The sequence below is a fragment of the Amblyomma americanum genome, chromosome 4 (genome assembly GCF_052857255.1).
Source record: "Amblyomma americanum isolate KBUSLIRL-KWMA chromosome 4, ASM5285725v1, whole genome shotgun sequence".
Taxonomy (NCBI): Eukaryota; Metazoa; Arthropoda; class Arachnida; order Ixodida; family Ixodidae; genus Amblyomma; species Amblyomma americanum.
The window spans coordinates 155,201,578-155,225,470 of NC_135500.1; the positions used below are offsets into that span (position 1 = coordinate 155,201,578).

General features: G+C 47.1%; 2 protein-coding genes across 2 annotated transcripts; one reads left to right on the top strand and one right to left on the bottom strand.

The window, feature by feature from the left end:
* Nucleotides 1–3,314: 3,314 nt before the first annotated feature.
* Nucleotides 3,315–9,098, bottom strand: mRpL30 (mitochondrial ribosomal protein L30). Its single transcript, XM_077662060.1, has 3 exons — nt 8,903–9,098; nt 5,802–6,110; nt 3,315–3,624 (listed from the first exon to the last, which is right to left on the bottom strand). Exons 1-3 carry the CDS (start codon nt 8,948–8,950, stop codon nt 3,343–3,345), a joined length of 639 nt encoding a protein of 212 aa, XP_077518186.1. The 5' UTR covers nt 8,951–9,098; the 3' UTR covers nt 3,315–3,342.
* Nucleotides 9,099–9,533: 435 nt separating this feature from the next.
* LOC144128567 (uncharacterized) lies at nt 9,534–23,284 on the top strand. The gene is made up of 3 exons (XM_077662061.1): nt 9,534–9,750; nt 18,063–18,372; nt 19,458–23,284. The coding sequence occupies exons 1-3, from the start codon at nt 9,700–9,702 to the stop codon at nt 19,589–19,591; spliced, it is 495 nt and encodes a 164-aa protein (XP_077518187.1). The 5' UTR covers nt 9,534–9,699; the 3' UTR covers nt 19,592–23,284.
* The last annotated feature ends 609 nt before the right edge of the window (nt 23,285–23,893 follow it).

Sequence of the window (23,893 nt, forward strand, 5' to 3'; positions counted from 1 at the left end):
CAAGAGTAAAAACAGCTGCCACCATGATGCCAAAGAGAGTTGCATTTCTATAACTGTTAGCCAGCAATAGTAGATAATAGGGATAGCAGTAGTGTGATGCTCAATGACAGCAGTGTACCTGAAAGACAAGCGAGCTGAACAGCTGGATTTTAAAATGCCTTGGCTCTTGTGTGGACATCCAAGTTGCAGGCAGGCACTTTCACTGAGAACAAAATAAGCCCTCCAATAACGTACACCATGTCACCAGAGGCATAGGAGCCAGACAAATAGGTACTGCAAGAACCATCCACACGAGCATCAAAAATCTTCATGTGTCGGATGGGACGCAGTAGTGAGGCCCATAGCACTGCACTTACTTCTGGCAAAAAGCAATAGGCTTGCAAGATCATGGAAGCAACAGGTTGACCAGCAAGGCGAGAGACTGGTGAGGTGTCCTCTTCCAGCATAATGAGAAAAAAAATTCACTCCCTTTTTGTTGCGGTCTGAGGTACAAGACAAAGTGGCTGCACTTTCTGGTCAACTTCTCGTCGCAAAATAATAGGTGGAGCAGCAAGTTCATGTAGTGTCTCCACTGTCGCAGTTTCATGCTGCTCAATGTCCTTTTAAAGTCCTCTTGTTGTGCAAACTGGCCCACTGCTCTATTCTTGACTGGAGGCCCGTGTACTGTGCAATGTCGGTGCACGTTACAGAACCCCAGGTGGTCGAAAATTCCGGAGCCCTTTACTATGGCGTCCCTCATACCTTGAGTCGCTTTGGGACGTTAAACCCCCATAAACCAAACCTTGACATTATGCCCTTCAATAATGGCCATTCCCAGAAATGAACTACAAAATTGGAGGAGTTGCCGCGGTGGGCATTGGCAAGTATGTTAACAGCTGCAATTCCACCTTGTAGGTGAACCAAGCTTTTCATGCCTACTGATGTGGGCCTAGAGAGAGGGTTTATTGACAGGAAAGGCAGAGGTTCGCCTGAGAAATATCTGGCCTGCTACTCTGCACTGGGGTATGGGATGAGGAGAAGAAAAGAGGGTCACGATGGTGGATGATGACGATGGGAGGAGGCAGATGAAATACAAAAAAAAAACAAGCCACACGGCACATCTGGCTGACCAGATGTGGGCCTAGCTTGCACTCAAGCTGAGGGGTAGAAATGCCATCACATTCTATGAGGTGAATGGGCTCAAATGTAGAGTTTCATTTAAATCTCTAGTGCTGCTATGCGACTAAGAAGAGAAAACAAGCTTTTTACATATTCTGTCTCAATTTGCTAGCACTTCAGTGGAAGCTAAAACTCTCTGCCACCCGCTCAAAGTGAGCTCATGTCTGTGCATTGCATCTTCATGAAGTACATCTCTTTGAAGTAGGTTGTTATCAAATATGAAAACCAAACAACTCGGCTAATACATAATTATAAGGCATTGAATCAGCATAAATTTCTGAGCAATTAAAAGCATTGATTACTAATGGTTACAAATTTTTTTATTATGCAACTTCAAATGCCCCAGCCAATAGGCCTCTTAGCCTTCACCTCCAATGATTGTATAATGTACGCCACTGCAAAAGGGAAACGGCAGCTGCACAAAGCTGCACTGGTGTCGCGGTTGTGCAGGGATGATTGCTGCAAACAGAACACATTTTACAAAAAAAAGAAAACAGCATTATAATTACAGTTCAGTCGAATGGGTATATTAAGTTGCAAATATTTTGCTAGAGCTTACCAGTGATGTTTATGACCAGGCTCCATTTATGTTAGCTGAAAGCTGCCAGTTCAAATAATGAACAGTCCTGGAAGCTTGCCTGTTGGGATTAGCTAACTGGGTTATTTCTTGGCATCACCTGGCTGCAGGCTGTTGCTACAGTGTCCCTTGTCATCACCCGTGTATGGCTGTTGTATTTGACCTTCCACGATGGTTTAGCATCTACGGCGCTCGGCTGCAGCACCTAATCCCAGCCGCCGTGGCCGCATTTCGATGGAGGCAAAATGCAAAAGTTACTCTGAGCTACCCAGTGTCAGTGCACATTAAAAGAACACCAGGTGGTCTAAATTAATCCAGAACCCTCCAATACAGTTCCTCCCATAGCCCATGTGCAGCTATAAGATGTTAAACCCCACGCACCATATCATAATGTACGATGGTACCGCAGTGCTGTGGTCCACGGCTTTGCCTGGCAAAAACTTGGAGCTGCATAGGTGGTGGACGAGACACCTCTGCCAGAGTTGTGCGACATTGCGAGCATGAAACTAGAATGCAAATGGCGGCATCATTCTTCACTGTCTCGCCTCAGACACTGCTCAGGCCATGCCAGCCTTTTGATGACTGCTACCAAGCTGAGACATAAATCTACTATTCTAACTGATAGATCTACTATTCTAACCGATGCTGTGTGTGGCACTCCACTATCTAGGCGATTCCTCCCATTTGCACTGACATACCCAGGTTCCAATCTGGGTGAAGCTAGAAATGAAAGTATGAAAAAAACAAGAAAATTGGCTTGATGTACTTTTCAAAAGCACACACACACAAACAGAACACATTGATAGCTAGAGTGCAATCGCCTCTAACCCAACAGATCTCTTCTGTTTTTTGTGATGCCATATGGTGCGATGTCTTTTTCTACCATGCAGTATAAATGCTGTTGACCCTTCAAGCATGCATGAAGCCCCGTACAAGTTCGCATAAATCTGCAAGCCCTTTGCATTCAAGAATGTAAATTTAAGCCCTGCAGTCTACAATTCTACAAAGCAACCTTCACAACCATGAAAATTTCATGACACTTTTACAGAGCTTCAATGTGATATACACAGCAAGTCATTAAGCAGCAACACAGGAGAAAGCCAGCAGACTATTTGCATTGACAGACAAGTTATAAGGCAACATTGTCTCATGCAAAAGTATCATGAGCCTTGCTAAACCCACTCTAATATTAATTTAGGAAGTTGTATGATGTCACCAAAATTCTGGCAGATAATTTTTTTTGTGCATGCATTGCTTTAATTACAGTAGAAAACTGATATTTTTATTTATTTACAGATTCTTAGATTGCAATACAAGATTATAGCAGGGGAACATAGCTCTGCCAAAAATACAAAAATAATGGCACACAGAAAAGAAAAATACATATATGCATAAATTGATCTGCCCCTTTTATCATCCTGTCCTTGCATTTACTTTGTTCTGGCTGCAGCACGAGCCTAAGAGGTCACAAAGACCACCACCATGTGGTCTGTAATACTCCAGGGTAGGAATGGGGAGACGACAAATTCATGTTTTAAACAAAGTGATGTCAAGCTCAATAGAACCAAAAAATCTTAAGGCCATTGCAAACAATGTAGGAACTTTATTCAACTCAGGCCATTGTTCCAGTGTTCACGCAGCACTCTTTCGATTTCCTTGCCAGTAAACTTGCGCTTCTTGTATGCGTCAGGCTCGAGCAGACGCTGTTCGGGCACCTTCAGATGAGGCACAATGCGGAAGACGCCGTCACGGCTCAAGTGTGTGCCTGTCATCATCTCAGTAGGCTCCCCATCTGGGAATGTGATGGGGCTCACTTTCACCAGATGCTTCACTCGCCATAGCATCTTGCACATGAAGGGGGTGTTCTTCACAATGGTGCGGCTCCCCAGCTGCAAGGCACACACGGGCAGCCTCATTCAACTGACATGCACTGCCACATTATAAAGCGACCACTAAGAGAAGGTAAGCATAAACACAGGTGACTCAGGATTCTTCGTCAAGATTAAAGAATCTACATGCAAGCGTTGGGTGTGGCTAGGAGGTCACTGCAACAGGCCTCTATACTGTAATGGGATTACACAACCGCTCAGAAGGACGACTAATTGCTGCCATTCCCAAAGAGGTAACATACAACCATGACACCAGATGCTCGCATTAATTGCGAGTGAAATTTTTGGCTTCAACTCCAGCTTTCATTCTGATGCATGATGGAAGCTTTGATAAAGCCAGCGAAGATGGTGCACAGCCTCTCTGGTCAGCATATCGAGGCTGAGCTGCCACTCGCGAGGCAAACAACCTCAGTGGCCGACGTATGACTAGTACTGTTTTGCTGGGTCAACGGGGGTTCTCATGGCAGTGGAACAAATCTTCAGTGGCACACAGCTAGTACGCAACCTGCCACTGTTATCACGTCATGGTTCGGTGCTCAGCAATCAAACCTTTTTAACCCCTGGCAGTGACACCACACCCTGACTTGACTACAAGCAGTTAGGTCAATCCTTCCGACGCTATCTTTTTGCTGCAAAGAAGCAATTGAACAATATGCTACATGAGCAGTTTGTTGTTAAAATCTCCCTTTAGCATAAAAATGCTAAGCAATTAAACAAGTGTCCAGCAATGCATTCCGTAAATACTAATTGTGCCAATGGCCCATTGGGTTTTTCCCCCACTTGCACCATTCTCCCACTATGGTCGTGTTGCTCAAAACGGCCAAGGCAGACAGGCTTGCAAGAAAAAGGGCTACACATCCATTCTCAAGCTACAGCACGGGATGAAGCCCTAAAGCACAGTGGGGGCTGCAGAACAGCCTATGAATTAACCCCTGACATGCACGGTGAACTAACAGGACCCACAAAGGGGGGCTCTGCAACTCATGCCAAATGAAAAGGCAGAGCCACGACATCTGTTAATCCAATCAGTACAGCCATATGTAACCAAGATCAATAATGGATGAGGCTATCGATAGTCAGTGCTAACAGCAGCACTAACATGCGCATGCTGTAAGACTGCCGCACTGTCAGTAAACTCAGAGAAAAACCAGCAGGAAAGGAACATCTGCACTAGAAGATAATGACATAGGGTTGAAGCTAGAGCGCAAATGGTCAGTCATGAAAACATGCGCATGCTGTAAGACTGCCGCACTGTCAGTAAACTCAGAGAAAAACCAGCAGGAAAGGAACATCTGCACTAGAAGATAATGACATAGGGTTGAAGCTAGAGCGCAAATGGTCAGTCATGAAAAGATGCTTTGAAAGAGCAGTATGCACGTGTGCACATGGATTAGCTGTACTGCATACCGCTCTGTTGGAGTATTTCTCAAAATGATTAATCAGCTGTGTTCCAGCGTCATCTGCATGCCATTATCTTAAAGTGCATGTGTCCATTTCACGCCAGTTTTTCTCTGGTGAACATGCACAGCTAGAAAATTTTTTTGAGATGAAAGTGATGGACTACAGTTTAAAGTCGCTTCAACAAAGTGAAGAGCAGCCACAAATTATTTCGTTAAATCGGGAAATTTGTAATATCGATGAAGGCATTTCTCCGGCCTTTGGAATCATAAATTGTAACGTAGCTGCACACCAAAAAGCTACCGCCACATCACATTTGCCGACAACCCGCGCCTGTGCGTTTGAAAAGTCCGCAAAAGTGGCCCAAATCGCTTGTGCATGAAAGCGCCATATGATAAAATGGACTCGAAGCCAAGGTAGGAAGCATCGCCGACTGCGAAGTCCTTTGTTCCATGCAGCGGCGAAGCTTACAGCCCCGTCAGAACAAAACCAGGGCTGTGACTTCGGCGCCTACATGTTACTGTTGGCACGTTGCCAAGCCAACAAGCTACGAGACATCGTGGGGAAAAAAAGTGAGAAATCACTTTTTTTTACTCAATTATTCCCAGAAACACTTTGCTAAATTGGTTTTAGTGGTTGTTTGTGTCGTTATTTCAATTCAAGTTATTGAGGACATTGAACCCAATGTCCTTTTCTGTGCTGTTTCGTAAAAGATAAATGATATAACCACGTTGACCTAGAATGCTAACAAAACTAAAACAAGTGCACATGCAGCTCACCTGTCTGTGAATGCCTGCCTTCCTGTCCTCCTTGGAATCTGCTAGCTTCAGCAGCTTGAGGACATCCTTTTCCCAGTAGGGGATTCCGGAGTGGTGACCTACACGCTCCACCAGAAAGAGCTTGGGTGCCTCCCAGTCCCCCGTGGCTACTTTGTGCCTGGTCTCACGCACTTCCTTGAAGATCTCTTGGGCCACACGCTCGTAGCCATTAATAGGTGTTGGCTGAGCTTGAGACTGGCTGCTGTCACTGGTGCTGTTGCTGCTGCTGGATGTACAGCGAGCCGGTGTACAGCGAGCTGCTGGCCAGGCCTGTTGAGTGAGTTACAAGGCACTCTCACCTTTAGGATCTCCCTGCTTGTCACTGTAGTCAGTGCAACGCTCGCACTTTCTTTTTGTCTCTTGACCACACAGAAACTGGTGCATTTAATGATCAGTTATTAAATGCTGGCAGTGTGCCACACTGATGCACAATGAACAGGAGAAAGGGCCCCATCAAAATGAGCAACAACGATGCCTAAGGCACAGCTAACAGAAGCAGCCCGATGAGGGGTGGTGGGTTATTTCCAAGCACAAACTAGGTGAGCCTAATGTGTACTGAAATATATGCACATGAAAGCATTTTTTTCTTTTCTTCCTCAGCTTGCCCCCACAGTGTGCAAATTCCTTAGCCAGAATTGTGCCTGCAATCTTGACCTCTGCAGCAAGGACACTGGCTCTCTCACAAAGCATGAGCAAGAAACATATTAGCCAGCACGACAGAGGGTAAGGTCATGTCCAATACAACAGCAGGACATAGGCGACTGATTGAAGGAGGTTAGAGAAGTACAAAATCAGATGTCTGTTGCGAGGACTGGTGGCTTTTGCAGACAAACCTTGGCTTTGTGAAGGACCCTGTGTTCCCAACATGCATTAATTCTAGAATATTTCATTTCAGTGATGAAAGCTATTCTTTTGGAAGTGCACTATGATAAATTCTAGGCCTGAAAAAGCAGTACACACTCATCAAAACAAAAATTGACGCACCACGAAAAGTTTTTAACTTCTGTAAAAGAATAATCAAGTACTACTGCAGAGCAATAAGAGAGCAAAGTGACAACCAAGAACGAAAAACCTCCAGTACAGTAGATGCATGCAGAAGGCTTTAAAATCATGCCACAATAATAATAGGTCATGTATGGGCAAATTCGAGGCTCCCACCATGAGCGTGAGTGCTGATGATGAACCATAGCATCAAAGTGTCACAAACTGAAACAACTGGCAGAGATGCCCACACGGCAATCGTCAGGTGCAGCAGCTCAGGACCGAAGTGACAAATGGTGCTCAAAGGACGCCCTCCTACTAATGGTGTCAGCCCATAAGCAAGTTGTCATGAACAAATGCACTGCACCTTCCTGCCAGCATGCACCTGCTGATGGCTATGGCAAGTGCTAGGTGGTTAACCACAATATCGTGATAACGATCAATATTACAGATTGAAGGGCTTTCTGTGAGTGGTACTTGCCACTTTATTTTTTAGTGTCATCTGACTGAAGTAGTGGCCGGCTCTTGTAGCTTGTAGCACTTAGAAGCTATGTGCAGAGTGAATACAGGTAAAGAGGCATCGCAGTCACTAGGACTAAAAATGCAACCGAAACCATTTGGAAACCGCTGTACCTTAAAGCAGTGCAAACTGGTTAGAGGGACACTGAGGGCAAGCTGAAGTTGGCCTATGCTGATGGATTACTGCATTCTGAAGACAAAAACGTTGCTTCTGCCAAAAACAGAGCTTTTATAAGCTAGCGAAGAAAAAAAAAATGAATACAGGTGTCGCCATTACCGGCTGAGATTGCAAGTAAACAGCGTTGTTTCGACACAGTTTTGAGCTCTGGATCCCAAAAGCTGCTGTTCACTTCCAAATGTCCAAATGGTAGTTGTGAGTGTATACACACAAGTTTAAACTTAGCGGCAGGAAAATTTGTAAGTGCAATTTTTTTCAGCAATAAATGCGTCTTTTTCTGCTGGGCAAACATCAACATACCCAGGAAGAACCTCCGAATTGATTTTTACTCAGAACAAAAAATTGAATGGCCTCATACCCCTTTAAAATTGTTTTTCTGACCAGTTCAAATGGTCTTATCTTACTGAGACGAGAAATAGCACTATGCACCATAATTTTGAGAAAGCAAGAGTAGAGTGCAGTTTTATAGCAATTGCTATAAGGCACGTAGCCGCCTCAGTTCTGGAAATAAGTTCAGCATGGCAGAGCAGATATTCCTGTGGCTGTACCCAAATGAAGAGGCCCCAAGGGAAAGATAACTGAAGTGTACCAACTTGGGTCACACTGCTATAATGATAATTGGTTACTGGGAAAAGAAACCCACAGTATCCGTCTCACTCTCGGTGGACACCCGAACCGCGCCGTGAGGGAGGGATGAAGAAGGGAGTGAAAGGAGAGATAAAGGGCACCGTACGTAGCGGAGGACTGCTGAATAATCCTACCACCTGATGTCAACGTGCGCAGGCATCGCACAGCACAGTGCCTTTTCTGTTTCGCCTCGAACGAAATGCGGCCGCTGCGGCCGGGATTCAACCAGCGTCCGAGGGATGGACAGCAGGACGCCGTAACCACGGATACACTGCGCTGCTAAACGGAATTCACGCAACACACTCTCTAGTCCACTTTCGACTTCCACGCATAAAATCATAATGATGTGCGCCTGCTGACTGCACGATTGCTCCGAGGGGCTCGAAATTTGTTTCGAACGAAACACAGCTGCGCTAGCCTACGGCCAAAGGAAGTTTAGTGCAGTCACACCACTTAGGTAGTGCTTATCGTCTTCTTAAGAGTTCTAAATCTGGTTCTGTGGTCAACGACAGTAGGTTGACTAGCAGTGCTTCCTGGCGAGCCAATTGGTGGTTCTGCGCTGTGTGTGTGTGGTTATCGTGATTCAGTCTTCCATCTTTCCGTGCAGATTTATAAGTTTCTGTAAATTGGCAATTCACGATTTAAGACATTATAGCAACGCCAACCAGGGGCTAAATAAACTGACGAAACAGTAAAACTTTGTATCGAAAGGTAGTGCGGTTGTTGCAAATCGTCCTGCGTCGCGGTAAGGGCTTACCCTGGATGCGGAGAGCAAAATTGGGCGAAGCAGTGAAAAGCTCATCATAATTTTCAGCTCAGCCGAGGCCTGCTCGTACCACTAGGATGCTAGATCATCAAAACAATTTCCAAACGGCAACGCCGATCAGCTTTTTTAGGTCCGCGATTTCTGCGGCACGCCAACAGCAGACGAGCACATGCAGCATTGACCTTGTGGTGGCTTTCTTGTAGGCTCGGCTCAGCTCGGCTCGTATTTCTTGTGAAAGGTATGATGCTCGAAGGAATGATATAACTTTATTATTTCTTTTCTTATAATATTGCTTTTTAACGCGCTTCTTTTTTATTATCTTCAAAAACGGTGTAACTCACACTCTGATCATTTTGCTCGAAACAACGGGCTCGTTGCGCACATCCTGGTGCACATCACTGCATGCTTTTCATGTTACCATAATGAAAAAAAATTTTTTTCTTCACATTATTTAGTATTATTGTTCTAGTCTCCTGTACAGTTGTGCGCTTTCTAGCAACGAAGTAACACACACAGCTCTGACACACACGCACTCTGCTGGCATTTACTGTTTTGTGTTTCAAAATGTTTTAAACGCTCTTTGTGCCACCTGGAGGCGTGGCCTGCAAACGTCGCTCGCGGCCCCCTGCTGCTGGCCGCGCTTTGCACACCTCCTATGGATACTATCGTGCTTCTTGTTGACAGTCGACGGCGCGTTTAGTTGCTTTTGTTTTTGCGTGTCGCCGTGTCGACTGAAACCATGAAGATTCGTTTACGCTGCGTGTAGGTGCCGCCAGGATCTGCTGACCATGGCCAAAAACAGGATGGTTACCAAACACTGCCCCAAATGCGAACAACAGGTCAGCATTTCTGAAGGGTGCAAGGCGACCCCCCTTCGCACTCCCCTCGACAGCCCACTCTTCTTTCTGCCCCAGCAATCTTGTCCAGTTTGGACAGGCGCTATCCACCACCTGTTAGAGTTGTAACTGCTTGCGTCGGGCGCTGTTACATCAGCGGTCTTCGTTTATTTATTTTGTAATGTGTCGGATGAGGGTGCGGGAATTGAACACCAATCTCATAATTTTCTTCAAAGTTAATTTTTTTCACTACGTGTAACGCCGCGGGAGGGGGAACTTCGTTCTCCTTTTGCACCTGTGCTAATTAAGTGTTTATTGTAATGCTTCCTCGGGTCCAAGGTGCGATTGGTTTGTGATATTGCCTTGGTGACTGTTTCGGTCAACTGCATGCACTTTCGTAGCGTTTTTAAGTTGCTGAGGCACGCACAAGCATTGTGCATTCGCCATGAATGTGACGTGAGCTGGGAAAGGGCACAAATCGCGTGGGGTGGGGGAGGGGGATTGCGATCAATTGAAATTAAAGAGACTGCATTAAAGTGAGGTTTTGTACTCGCTGTGCTCGTTCATTTTCTGCAAAGAGTAATGCGCAGCCGCGGCCTTGTTCTCTGATCGCCTGGTATTAGTTTTCGGTCTGAATTTCTTTTTTTTTAATTGCGGTCTGTGTCACGTCAGCCGAAGCGTTCCTGTCGGTCTCCACGTATGCGTGATGTTTCGAGGCTAGCGCACCCCGTTTGTAGGAGGAGCTGACTCATGCCAGATTAGATTAGATCGAAGCTTCTTGATCTCATATGCACGGAACACGCAGACACATATGTAAAATCGCGCAGTTGTCGCCATAGAACTGACAAGAACGGCTTTGAACAGGGTTGATAGTCCCGTGACTTTGGAGCCAGTATAGCGGTTATTGCAGATGGAATTGAAAGAGATAAAATGAAAAAGTAGACAGACACGTCGCAGACCCCGCGTGCGCCGAAACGACGAGTATTTTTTGCAGTCGGAGACGAGCCGTTCTCTTTTTCAAACCCCGCAAAACTTGTCGGTAGTTAAGTGGCAGCACTGCGCGGGCTCGAGCTGGAGAATGCGGTGTTTTGCCGGGCCCGGGCCGAGGTCGGGCCCGTTCATAGACGGGCATGTGTCGGCCGAGCTTATGATTCGTGAAACCGAAAACTGGGTGAGTTGGTGAACGTTCAGCATATTTGAACTGCTTGAAGAAACGAGGACACCTCGCACACAAGCCCGCAGGAAACACGCACACAAACGAAGCGCTGCAGTAGAACCGATGATTCGTCGGTGTACACTCGACGAAAAGCCAGCGATCATTACGTAGAGGGTCAATGATCTGCCGAACAAAACCTATCCAGTGTTTACAGTTTGTGTCTGCTGGTTGTCTGCTCATGCGTAGAAAAAATACAAACAGGACCCATGCGTCTCCTGAACTGCTGCCCAAAATGTTTGGGGTAGTAAAAAAATCCCGGTGCCGAATAGCGGTCACGGGGTTTATTCAATGAAACGAAATAAGAGGCTTCATTTCGACTTCAGTGAACCGACTTTACGCAGTGTGGGTCTAACAGTGAAAGGTCGAGATAACCAGGAATGCGCCCACTTATGGTGAGACCGCTCGATGAAAAGGAACAACTCTAATGGTGTTTTCGTGTTCGAAAATAGCAGCGAGTGAGTGAGTGAGTGCGAAAAACGGCACTAGCAATCTCGGGAATGTGCCGACTGCCCAGCGCTATGAATTAAGGCTTCGTAAAATGGCATTTCACTGTTTGCTCCTCCCTTTCCTGCCACAAAAATTTCCTCTCTTGGTAGTTCACCGTCCGCCATTTGATTCTAAACGTATCCGTTTTGCAGGCAGCCATTTGTTCGCAGGGGCGGATTCATGAGTCGCTCTTGTGGGGACGGGGGCGGTTCAGTGGAGGGAGGGAGGGAGGGGGTGGGGTCCCATTTGAACTACGTATTTTTATTTACTTTTTTATATAAAAAATTGGCTTCAGCATGTTTTTTTTTTCTCTAATATTTCTCGCTCGAGAAGGGGCAGGAGGTGACAACCCTCCCCTTAAACCCGCGCCTGTCTTTTCGTGCCATATAAAATGGGCGTTTTTTCTCGTCTTCCTAGCTCTTCGTGGTGTTTGTTCATTTCCTTGTCCGTCAGGTTAGTCCGTATTTTTTCCGCTTTAAATATTTGTCTCAGATCACCTAGCCTAGCATAGTTAATTCAGAGTTGTTGTATACAGGGTTATTTTTATCTTTATAATTTCTTTATTTAAAAACAGTGCTAGGAACGTCGGTGCGGCCTGTGCATCTGGATTGTCCAGTAAGGCGGGCATTACGTACGTGATAAATCTTATTCAAAAGACGATCAATTAAGTAAAATAAAAAAATCAATTTTTTACATTTTTGTTTTTTTGTTTTAAGGCACAAAATTGCGAAATTGAAGGCCGTCAACATCGAAGGCGTGGTAAGTTGTAAAATTGAATCGTCATTACGTTTCATAATGTCTGAAGTGAAAAATACGCCCTTGAGAGCTCGTTAAGTTGGCCTTCCCGCGTTGCACACTGATGGAATGGCGTCGCTCGCATTTCTAATGCAACAAATACGCACGCAGTTTGTGTATTTTATGATGGAGCGAAGTTAACGTGATTTCGACGACGGCACTACGCGCAGCGACGCGATTTTATAAATATGCAACGCGGGAAAGCCAACTGCACGAGCTTGGTTTCAAAGGCGTATTTCTGACTCTCGATGTTTCGAAGCACAACGCCGATTTTTGAGATTTTAAAAACTACGCTTGCTTTCGACGTTTATACTTTTCGATTTTGTAGTATATTCTTGCGCCGTAAAAGAAGCAAAAATCAGGGGTGATCAGTTGGATTGGCGCGGAGGAAATGCGATAGCATGCTTTTTTCACTCGCCAATCTGTTCCAGTTCTGATTCTGTTCTGACTACACAACTACGCAGTACGCATGGTGTGTCACATCCATAGATCGCGGCGAGTATTCATACCACTACCGACGCGCAGGTGTCTGTTTCTAACACAGCCACCGGTGGGGTCAATGCGCCGTAGTGGATGACTCCGGATAGATCTCGACAAGTTGGGTTCCTTCAAGGAAGCTGTCAAGCAAGCCCATCAAGGAAGTAAACGTCATTGTTGCTCTTATAGCCGTTGAGCATGAGGTCGGGTCACTGTTGTAGTACGCGCCTGTCTACTACAAGGCGAAAAATTTTCCGGAATCGGGCCCGCGTCGGACTTGGTCCTTGCGCCGAGCTGGGCGACCGGGCCGATTGCAGAGATAACTTTGCGGCCCGCGGCCGGGCTCCGGGTTGAAGGCGCGGGCCCGTGCATTGCTCTACGGAATTCCGCCGCTGTTTTGCGCGATCTCGTAGCTTTCATTTCCATTGCATTGCCGAGTTGTGAAGCCGTAGCACAACAGGGGCGGGCAGTCGTCGTCTAACCTCCGGCGGTTCAGTAGGTATAGTCTGCGCGCTGCGGTTGACGTCATCATCATAACCAGTAGCAGCCAGCCTGTGCCCACTGCAGGGCATAAGCATCTCCCATGTCGCTTCAATTAACCCTGTCCTGTGCGTGCCAGCTGCGCCCACCGTATCCCCGCAAACTTCCTAATCTCATTCCGCCCACCTTATTTTCTGCCGCCCCGTGCTACGCTTGCCTTCTCTTGGAATCCACTCCGTTATACCCTAAGGACCAGCGGTTACCTTGTCTTCGCATTACATGCTCTGCCCAAGGCCATATCTTCCTCTTGATTTCGACTAGGCCGTCATTAACCCGCGTTTGTTCCCTCACCCACTCTGCCCGCTTCCGGTCTCTTAACGTTACACCTATCATTTTTCTTACCATGGCTCACTGCGTTGTCCTTAACTGACACAACCCCTTTCGTTACCCTCCACGTTTCTTCCCCGTAAGTGTGTACCGGTAAGATACAGCTGTTGTACACTTTTCTCTTGAGGGATATTGGTAAGCTTCTATTCATGATCTGAGAGAACCTGACATATGCGCGCTCCACCCCATTCTTAACCTTCTATATAGTTATTTCACTTTAGTGACCCGGTTGTGCGGTCACCACCTTTCTTAAGTAGACGTTCACAATTTCACCAGCGCTGCGACTAGGAACAAGAACAGAGAAGGAAGACAAGGACAAGCGCTTGTCTGTTCTTGTTCCTAGTCGCAGCGCTGGTGAAATTGTGAATATGTACCAACTAGCTCAAACCACCATTTTGCTTAAGTAGACGTATTCCCTTACCTCTTCCAGCACCTCGCCGCCAATTGTGAACTGCTGTTCCCTTGCTGGACTGTTGAACATTGCTTTGGTTTTCTGCATATTAATTTTTATACCCACCGTTCTGCTCTGCCTCTCTAACTCATTGATCACGCTTTGAAGTACATCTCCTGAGTGACTTAGCAATGCAATGTCATGAACGATTCGCAGGTAATCAAATGGCGATTTGCCGAAGCCCGAGTTGAAAGGACAAGAATGTTGTAGAAACCACTACGCAGGCTGTTTATGAAGTGTAACAGCATTCGTCATGATACGAGGCAACTCACTGTGAACTCGCCTTGCATCAAGTGCTTCGCAAAGTAGGCATCGGTCCTGGCAGTCGATGCTTGTGGCCAGGGACTCCGGAACAGTAGGGGGCAAAGGGGGCGGTCCCCCCCCCCCTCCCCCCCAGTCTCCAACTGGTTGCTCTCAGACACATTTCTGACGAACGCTTCAATTGTAAGATGTTGTAAATGTAAAGCTCAGCGAAGCGCTAGTTTACATGGCCAGTCGTAAAGCATTTAATTTGAGTAACCTTAACCAAGCATGTCTCAGCAGAAGTCATTGATTAACTGGCCCCTGCTCATGAATATGATTAGCAAAATTGAAACGACTATGCGCAAAGTTTTCTAATACAGTCGATCACTCCCCGTGTGTACACCTTTATAAAGCTGCCAGTTTCAGTTTAAGTTTTATTTGCATTAACGAATACACTTCTGAAGGCTGAAATATAAAACACAAACAATAAAGTATACAAAATTCATTTGCGTATTTTGTTGCCAGCTGGCGTTATTGTTGCTGTAGCAATAAATGCCTGTTTGTGTCAGCCAATGTGTCGTTCCTTTGTTCCCTCAGAACAAGGCCCACCGTGGTGGCGTGCGCTCGGTAGCGTACTCGATCACGGGGTAGGGTCCGGGCGGTTTTGAACTGTGCCAGCCGCGCTTAAGCGGGGAGAAACTATTTATCTCCCCATATTAAGACCCCATACATTAAACACAGTCACAATCCTTATGAGGGTTTAAAGCGCGGACATTAAACTTGTGGACAAGAAACCTCAGGCAGCAGCCCTCGGATGCCTTCTGCATTTAAAGAAAACCATCGTCCGTAAGATTGACCGCCCATGCGTTCACTGTGCCGTTGGTCTTTGCACTGCTTCAGAAAATCCGGGCGAGGTCATCAGATCGGGAGTCATACAATTACCGCTCTCGCATGCCGGTGCTTCAAGGATTAGTCAGCAAGGTGCTGCGCATGCGCTGTTATACCACAGGAAGCTGTGGTCCCTTGAGCCATGTCAAGCTGCTTCGCGGTTACTTTAGAAAAGCTTTCACAACAATATCGTTATGGCCTACACGCTTAAGGTTTCGCTGTAGTGGCTAGTTTCGCTTCGGGGGTCTGAACGCGAAACCGCACTTCCTTGCAGCACTACTAAAACTGAGATGAGTACATAGGCAACGTACTGACGCCGCGGAGTGTAGTGTCGGGATAAAAAGCATACGGCATATGGAATAGTTTACTTTAAAGTGTGCATGCGCCAAACGCTATTTCATATCGGGCCTTAATGTACGCTCGCGTTACACACGCTATTTAGTGTGCGCGACTCTTGCGTGAAACATCGTTTCCAAAATGGCGGCGCCCTTCGAAGCAGGAACGCTCGCCTCGGACTGAACTAGCCGTTGCTACTGACGTTTTCAGTACGTTCACTGGCCATAAATGGGGAACCAAGCTTTCGCTTCATCTCTTCTCGCCTATAACAAAACGTATGAGCGATAAATTTTCTTTATTTTTTTAGAGAGGATTCGGCTGCTTGTCCCAAAGAGCAGCGGCAGTTTGTCGACAAAAATGCTTCCCGTTTTAACAAACAGATAGCGCCACCAGGCCGAGCTTATCGTTGCGTCTCCGTTTGCATACGCTGAACTGAAAGTGCGAATGTGACAAATGGCGTAACGTCCCGCAAAATGCTTGCATTTACGTACGTAAGCGTGCTTACGCTTATGGTACGTAGACAGCGTCACTTTATACTTTCTAACCAAATCCGTGTACGCCGTGAGCAGACGACTAGGCCCAGAGGAACACATTTAACGCGCTCTCCTGATTGGCTGAGGAGGTCTCTGCCTCTGGTAGTGCTGCGAGTTAGTTATGGTCACGCCGAAAACCACCGAGCGCGAAAATGAAAATTGGTTTCAAACCGAAAGCTTTACTGGCCGCGAACTTGCGATTTCGCCGTGGCGGTGCTCCGAGGAGGCACATGACGTCACAATGCGCGCCTCGCCGCAGATATTTCTCTCTCTCGCTTCCTATTCACTACTGCGCATGCGCCACTAGTAGCACCGAGCCACAGGTGTTCCGCCGCTGCGCAGCGCTGCGCCTTTCCTTAAAATCAAACTTTCAATTTTCTCTTCTTTCCCTCCCTCCTTTATCCCTTCCTTTACGGCGCGGTTCGGGTGTCCACCGAGGTATGCGAGACGGTTACTGTGCCTTTTCCTTTCCTTATAAACCAAACAAAACAAGTGAGCCGATGGCGTTCATAGAGTTCATTGGCGTTGACAGCTTTGCAAAGGCCGTTCATTTTCACGAAAGGAAAGGCGCACAACCGGCTCCGTGGGTCAGTGGAGACCTCAATCTCGCTTTCATGCACGTGGCGTTGGTGTTAAACTGCAAAACCCTGCTTTGATTGCGTACCGCACACTGGATAGGCAGCGCGCCCTCCCTCCCTCCCACCCTGGGAGGTGGCATGCAGTTAATGGTTGATCGCGAGAGATTGATTAATAATTAATCACCAAATGAACGCTGCGGCCTAGCTATTGCTGCAGTGCCGCATGTCAGCCACAGTGCTGTCAGCGCTAATGCATTCAGCCCACATCTCTCTCTCACCACCGCCACATGTATCAAAGCACGAATGAGGCGTCCGCATATCCAGGGAGCCAGTTATGCGCCCTTCCTTTCCTTAAAGCCACCGCCGTCTGGAACATTGTCAACGCCAACGCCACTGAACGCCGACATTTTTCGCTTTGTATATCCTGGATTAGCTCAGGCTCAGCTAATCCACATTAATTTTTTGAAGAAAATCCCGCCGCGGTGGCTCAGTGGTTAGGGCGCTCTGCTACTGATCGGGAGTTCAAGGGTTCGAACCTGACCGCGGCGGCTGCGTTTTTATGGAGGCAAAACGCTAAGGCGCCCTTGTGCTGTGCGATGTCAGTGCACGTTAAAGATCCCCAAGTGGTCGAAATTATTCCGGAGCCCTCCACTACGGCACCCCTTTCTTCTTTCATTCCCTCCTTTATCTGCTCCCTTACGGCGCGTTTCAGGTGTCCAACGATATAATAATAATTGGTTTTGGGGGAAAGGAAATGGCGCAGTATCTGTGTCATATATCGTTGTACACCTGAACCGCGCCGTAAGGGAAGGGATAAAGGAGGGAGTGAAAGAAAAAAGGAAGAGGTGCCGTAGTGGAGGGCTCCGCAATAATTTCGACCACCTGGGGATCTTTAACGTGCACTGACATCGCACAGCACACGGGCGCCTTAGCGTTTTTCCTCCATAAACACGCAGCCGCGTTTTTATGAGACAGATACTGCGCCATTTACTTTCCCCCAAAACCAGTTATTATTATTATTATTATTATTTTTGAAGAAAGGAAAGGTCGCATTGACTGCTCGGTGGACACCCGAACTGCTCCATATGAGAAGGGATGAAGGATGCCGTGGAAGAATAGGGAAAGAGGTGCCGTAGTGGAGAGACCCGTTCTAAAATGCACTATTCCCGCCCTGCAAGCCATTTCATGCCAGTACCCACTAGCACCCACTTCCGACGAAGAGCTGGACCGCCGTTTTCACACAGCCATTTCATGGCGCGAATTTTTTTCTAATATCACCGTCGCACAAGCGCCATTGGCGTGTGTGCATCTTGGTGGCGCACATTTCAGCCGTTTCAGCTACTGCCTGCGAACTGTGCAGCACAGAGCACTTGCTCTTGCTGACCGTTTGTGTGGCTGTCGTCGGCTATATAAATCGGGTGCTGTCTTCGCTGTGCCGCGTGCAGGTTCCCGTGGCTTGCAAGAGCTGCCCGTGCGGCCACGAGTTCTTCGCCAGCCGGCGGTCGCGGGGAGGCGCCTCCGAGCAGAGGCCCCCGCGGCGGCGCACGGAGCGCGTGCGCAAGGAGCGCCAGAGCTACCTAACGGCGCTGGTGCTCGAGCAGCGCGCCGCGGCCAGGGCCAAGCGGGCGCGTCGAAACAGCCGTCGGGGACGGCCGCCCCGGTCACCCCCCGCGCACCACGACTCGGCCAGCGACGAGGCCCGCAAGCTTAACCGGCCGCGATGCGGGCCTGCCAAGCCGGCCAAGCCCGTCGTCGGTGAGGCCTTCCCTCGCTCTGACGCAGTGAATCGACTAGCATATTAATTGCAGCCTGTTTGGCTATTCGGAGAGCACAGTTATTCATGTTGCGTAACATAGCGGTGGCTGCTGAGCCGAAACAATGCACAGCATGTGCTTTGCCTATAGTGTCAGCCGCAAAAGTCAACAACACGCAGGTGCTCGTGAACACAGCTCTTCCCAGTAGCACCGAGCATTAGAGTAATGTTATAAAAATATTACGTAAGCCACAGTAGTGTTATATGTCTGTTTTTCAACTAGCAGTACTTTGCAGCTAAACAATTTATATTTTGTCTGCCATAGACTGCGTGCACAACTCAATTTCTTGAAATCTTCGCTTATTACGCATTCACCACTATCACCCATGGGACAGCTTCATTGATGGCTATTACTCGACTCCACAGTATTCGTTTGGAGGTGTGTTTATAAGTTGCTTGTTGTGCTGTATTGTGTAGCTCAGGTGTCCCTCCTGTTGTTGGTCCTGTGAAGTGTTCAGTTGTATAACTTCACAACTGGAGGGCCTGCATGCTCGTGCAGGGTTGCTTTACCATCTTCAAGAATCTGGCATTGATGTTGTTTAAATGTTTATGAATGTTACTGAAAAGCTATTCTAGCATTTGTTTGTAGAAACTACAACAATGTTAGAAAAAGAACATTACGAACATTGAAATAACGTTTCACCAAAATAAAAAAATAGCATTATTGTAATGTTTTGGTGCAAGCTGGGATGCAGTTCTTCCTCCGAGTCTGTTACGTAGTATTGATAGCAGAATTTTGTTTCCTTCACACAGTGATGTCCTAACACCTTAGTCAGCCAATAGTACCTTGGATTCTGTGCTTGGGAGTTTGTGTATAATTAGGCTTCATGGTTGTTAAAAATCAACTAAAGATTTCACCTGTTGCTGCGTGAAGTCCGCTTTGGATCACGAGAAGTGCCTTGGCTTGTGCTGCACTGTGGAAGATATATTGAAGGAACATCTGCTCTAGCCACTGCTGCTTTATATCATGACATTTTTGTGGGCTTTGTGCACTGTTGTTTCTGCATAGATGTCCCTTTATCTACAGAGCCAGAAATGCCAGACGAGGAGGAAGAGGACATGTTTGCTGGCTGCACCAAGGAGCGGCTGGAACTGTATGCCACCATCCTGGCCGACATCAACCGCAAGCTCTGCTCCCAGCTATTTCAGCAGCAGCTCTGATGAAGAGCATATGAGCTATGGGACATTGCTACATAGCCTTGCTTGATAGCTAGGCAACATTGGGTTGCTTTCATGCTGTTAATTTGCTCGCAGGTGCAATGAGGCTCATAGGTTTTGATGTTTCATGTTGGAAAACTCCCTTTGAGATGGTGTTACAAAAAAGGAATGCTTATTTGTTGGGAGACAGTTTGTGAGCATGCCTTGTTAATACTTGTATATATTCACCAGGTATCTTAATCAGAAGTTTTTTGGAACACCATCTGGCGGAGGGCGAACAAGGGACCTGTATGAGCCCACAAAGTCGCCATCTATTGCTTTGTTTTTACATTTTTGCAAGCGTATGTTTATTACTTACGCAATCACCAGATATTTTCTTTCAGTGTTTTGTTAGTTTTTATTCTGCATTTGTCGCACTTTAAAAGTGCCTTTCGTGAATATCTGCAATTTGGCTTGACTGACATTTGCTTATTGTTTCTTGCTATCCTGTAACCCAGTCACTAGTCATGGTCATTGACAGTGTTTTGTCTGGCTGCTGCTACTATGGCCATTCTTTGAGGAGATTTCAGGATGAATGAATGAGTTTTGTGGGCATGGGATTTTGCCCTGGTTGTCTGGGATTGTCTAACTTATGGCTAGGTCTCAGATGGGAATTTTTCAGCCAGAAGTATCAAAGTCCTATCTGGAAAACTTGCACTGGCTATTTGTAAAAGGAAGTGGGCCGTGCAGGAGGTGAAAACAGCAGGGCAAAGTTCGAGTGATAGGGGCTCACCCGAAGTGCAAAGAAGAGTGTGTGAAGAATGTAGCAAGCGTTGTCCATGGCAAGTGCCTGCCTTCTGCTGTACAAAAGATCTGGGCCATTATACGCAGTTTCATTGTGCTGAAATATTGGGACCAATTTTGTTGAAAGGCAGCCTTGGTAGTTACAGGACTTTTGTGGTTGAGTAGTGCTTTATGAAATGGGAATTGCTAGCCAGTTAGACTTGCTGGCTGCGCCAACTGTTCTGATGTGCGTTTGCATGCCCAGGGCCATGTTGCGAGCCTGTCGCGAGACCCACGCCGTGCAATAGGGGTCTGATGCTTTGTGTTGGTTCACTGCAGCAGCGCTACATATGGCTGATGATGCCAAGGCTGCTGCCACTTTTTCATTGTCTGTTCATTTTAGTGTTGCCGTATAGCGTTATTGTGAGCCAAGGCGACGTACGATACTTCTTCAGGAATTGAAATATTACTTTGCATTGAAATTTAGAAACTTAATTTAAAGCACTGGCTTTTTCCATTAAAATCTAGGCGATGGCATTGAGCAGCACTTGTAAACAGTGCATTTCTTGGTCCTCATGCTTTAATAATTCGGTGCTCGGTACCCTTAGCTGCTTATGTGCCATTAAACTTGACACAACCCATAATCATTGAAAAGATCTTGGTTGGTGGGGTCACTGCCTCCTAAGTTTTGATTCTCGTTACCTTTTTTTTCAATCGCTACCTTATGTGAGTGCTCCACACAATCAGTGAGAAGGAGAAAGCACAGCATAACTGTTGACACACCGTGGAAAATGGGCAAACAAATTTTCACTTTCTCTTTCGCCACGAGGCAAGGAGCATTCCAATTGTGAGTGTTCACCAAGGACCCTATATTCACCGGCCATTCCAGCAGCTTGCGCAGTGACGCAAGTCAGCACTCCCAATACGTGATCCAATACGTGATGCTACATCGCGACAGCTAAACGAACAAAGTCATCCGAAATGGCTGTCCTGCGTGGTGAGTGATGGGAATGGCAGTGCAATAGAGAAGGCGTTGGCATGGAAACCAAAAAAAAACCTTGAGGCACACAGATTACATTCTCTGAGGCACTTAAAGACCGACTCTGGGTTTTTTTTTTAATATTTCGAGTTTATAATAGTCCTCTGATTTGGAGTTTATAATAGTCCTCTGGCTCCGCTACAAAAAGCCATTTTTAAATATACCATGTAGAAGTATTTAAAGAAAGTGCAAACCAGGAAACAGAGACTGGGTTTTGACGAAATGATGACGTCACAATAGACTGTAGTGTGACTTCACAGATACTGTTACAAAACCTATCATGTGCGCGTTGATTGGCCAAACTGGTGACTGTAAGTAAGAGCTTGAGTCATTGTCTGAAATGAACAAAATGCAGCTCTAAATGTCCTTCAGCAAACAGAGCGAACATCGATGGCCGTGCGTCCAGTGACATCACACACTCAAGATTGCTGGTATGGTGGAGACTCATTCGCGCAGCAACAAAACAACACCCCACTGCGAAATTTGGCACAAAGGACCTGAAAATGGCGGAGAACGTACAATGAAAGTTTCGGTACAATCACACGAGATGGAAAAAAACTCCGGAGCTTGCCTTAAAGGGGCTCTGAAAGGGGCTCTAATAAAGTTGCAGTATTCCTGATGTTTTAAAGGACTCCGCTTCACAAATAACTTCCAGCAAGAATTTTTTTAATCCGCTTTGCAGAAGCTGAGTTATTGGTAGCCAGAATTTGAATTTCAGTGTGTTTGCACCTTTCCCTCTCCACTCGTCACTTTTTGCACGCTGGAAGGTAGGCGCTTCTTCGCTGTCCCTACCTCCGTGAGCGGAGCTTCCTGACTCGCCGGAGCTACGCTGTTGACTGGCCGCGGTCGTGGTAGCTGCCTGACGTCTCAAAGAATCTAACCAATAGCCATCTATCTCTGAACTTGTATATGCAGGAGCGTGCGACGGAGGAGCGTGCGAGCATGAAAAAGTCGCCGGAAGCTTTGCTTTGGATTATGTGTTTAGGTTTATGGGGTTTAACGTCCCAAAGCGACTGAGGCTATGAGGGGTGCCGTAGTGATGGGCTCCGGAAATTTCGACCACCTGGGGTTTTTTTACGTGCACTGATATCGCACAGCACACGGGCCTCTAGGATTTCGCCTCCACCAAAATTCGACCGCCGCGGCCGGGATCGAACCCACGTCTTTCGGGTCAGCAGTCGAGCGCCATAACCACTGAGCCACCGCGGCGGCTCTTTGGTTTATGGGGGTTTAACGTACGTCCCAAAGCGACTCAGACTATGAGAGACGCCGTAGTGATGGACTCCGGAAATTTCGACCACCTAGGTTTCTTTAACGTGCAGTGACATCGCACAGTACGCGGACCTCTAATATTTGTCTTCCATCAATATTCGACCGCCGCGGCTGGGATCGAACCCGCGTCCTTCGGGTCAGCAGCCGAGCGCCATAATGGTCATAACTGAGCCACCTCAGCGGCCAAGTCGAAGGAAAGGGCTCGCCGACTTTCGCGTGTGATTGTGGGTTCTCTGCTGCGTATAGAAATTTGGTTCAGGAGTTCACGACAACACGACGCAGTGACTGAATGAATTGATGTGCTGTCCTCGGAAGGTGTTTCGTAGCCCCTTTAAAGGCCTCGCCGCTGGTATGGCACGTTGCGCTCGCCTCGCTGCGAGCAGTTTTATTTTTGTTGAACACTGTGGCGAAAAGACGATACAAGAAAAGTTGACAACACACTGTCGCTTCTTTCTATCGCCTTTTTTTTCGCCCTTTTTCCGACCACAATGCCCATAAAGCACCAACTCGCAATTTCATGAACCGGTTGCATTCTCCGTGTGCCTATCGAGGCACCTGGCGACAGGTGCACTGCGTTGGCCTGCTCGAACAGTGAAGAAAATAAAGCGATACTCTCCACCGCAGTCCTCACGTGTGTGTTTTTCGAGGGCTCTCAACGGTTGGAAATCAAAACCTGCTGCCAAGGTTGGTGGTGTTGTGCGGCGGATGAGGAAGTTTTGCTAATGTACTCCACCCCTTGTTGTCTGGTGAAAAACTGGGTGATATTGATAGCGTAGCACAGTGTGACTTGGCGCTTACGATGGAATAAACGCGGTTGCACGGCAAAAACGCGTGGGGCGGAGGCAGGGCAGGAAGACCGCTGCCGAAAACTGCCTGCCTGCAACTGCTGCGCCTGTCTACAGTCCTTCAGAAAGGTGGAGGCCAGGGGATGCGTGGTACGCTTTGGGCAAAGAGCATCGCCATCGACTGGACACTGCTACAAAAAAATATGTTGAAAGCAATAAATTACTGATGAAATTTGTAATTGACTTATAGCGCTAATTTCGTAAGTGTGGAGCAAATGTCCGACATAGTGTGGATTAAAGGGTTCCTGCTCTAAAAGCGGGAGGCGTTGTTTCTGACTTGTGGCATCGTTTTTACACCTCGAGCTGTTTTGTAGCGATAGCTACATTACGCTAGCATTTCGAGCCCTCAGCGTGGCCACCCCGTGGCGGCGCCGTGGCTGGTCACGT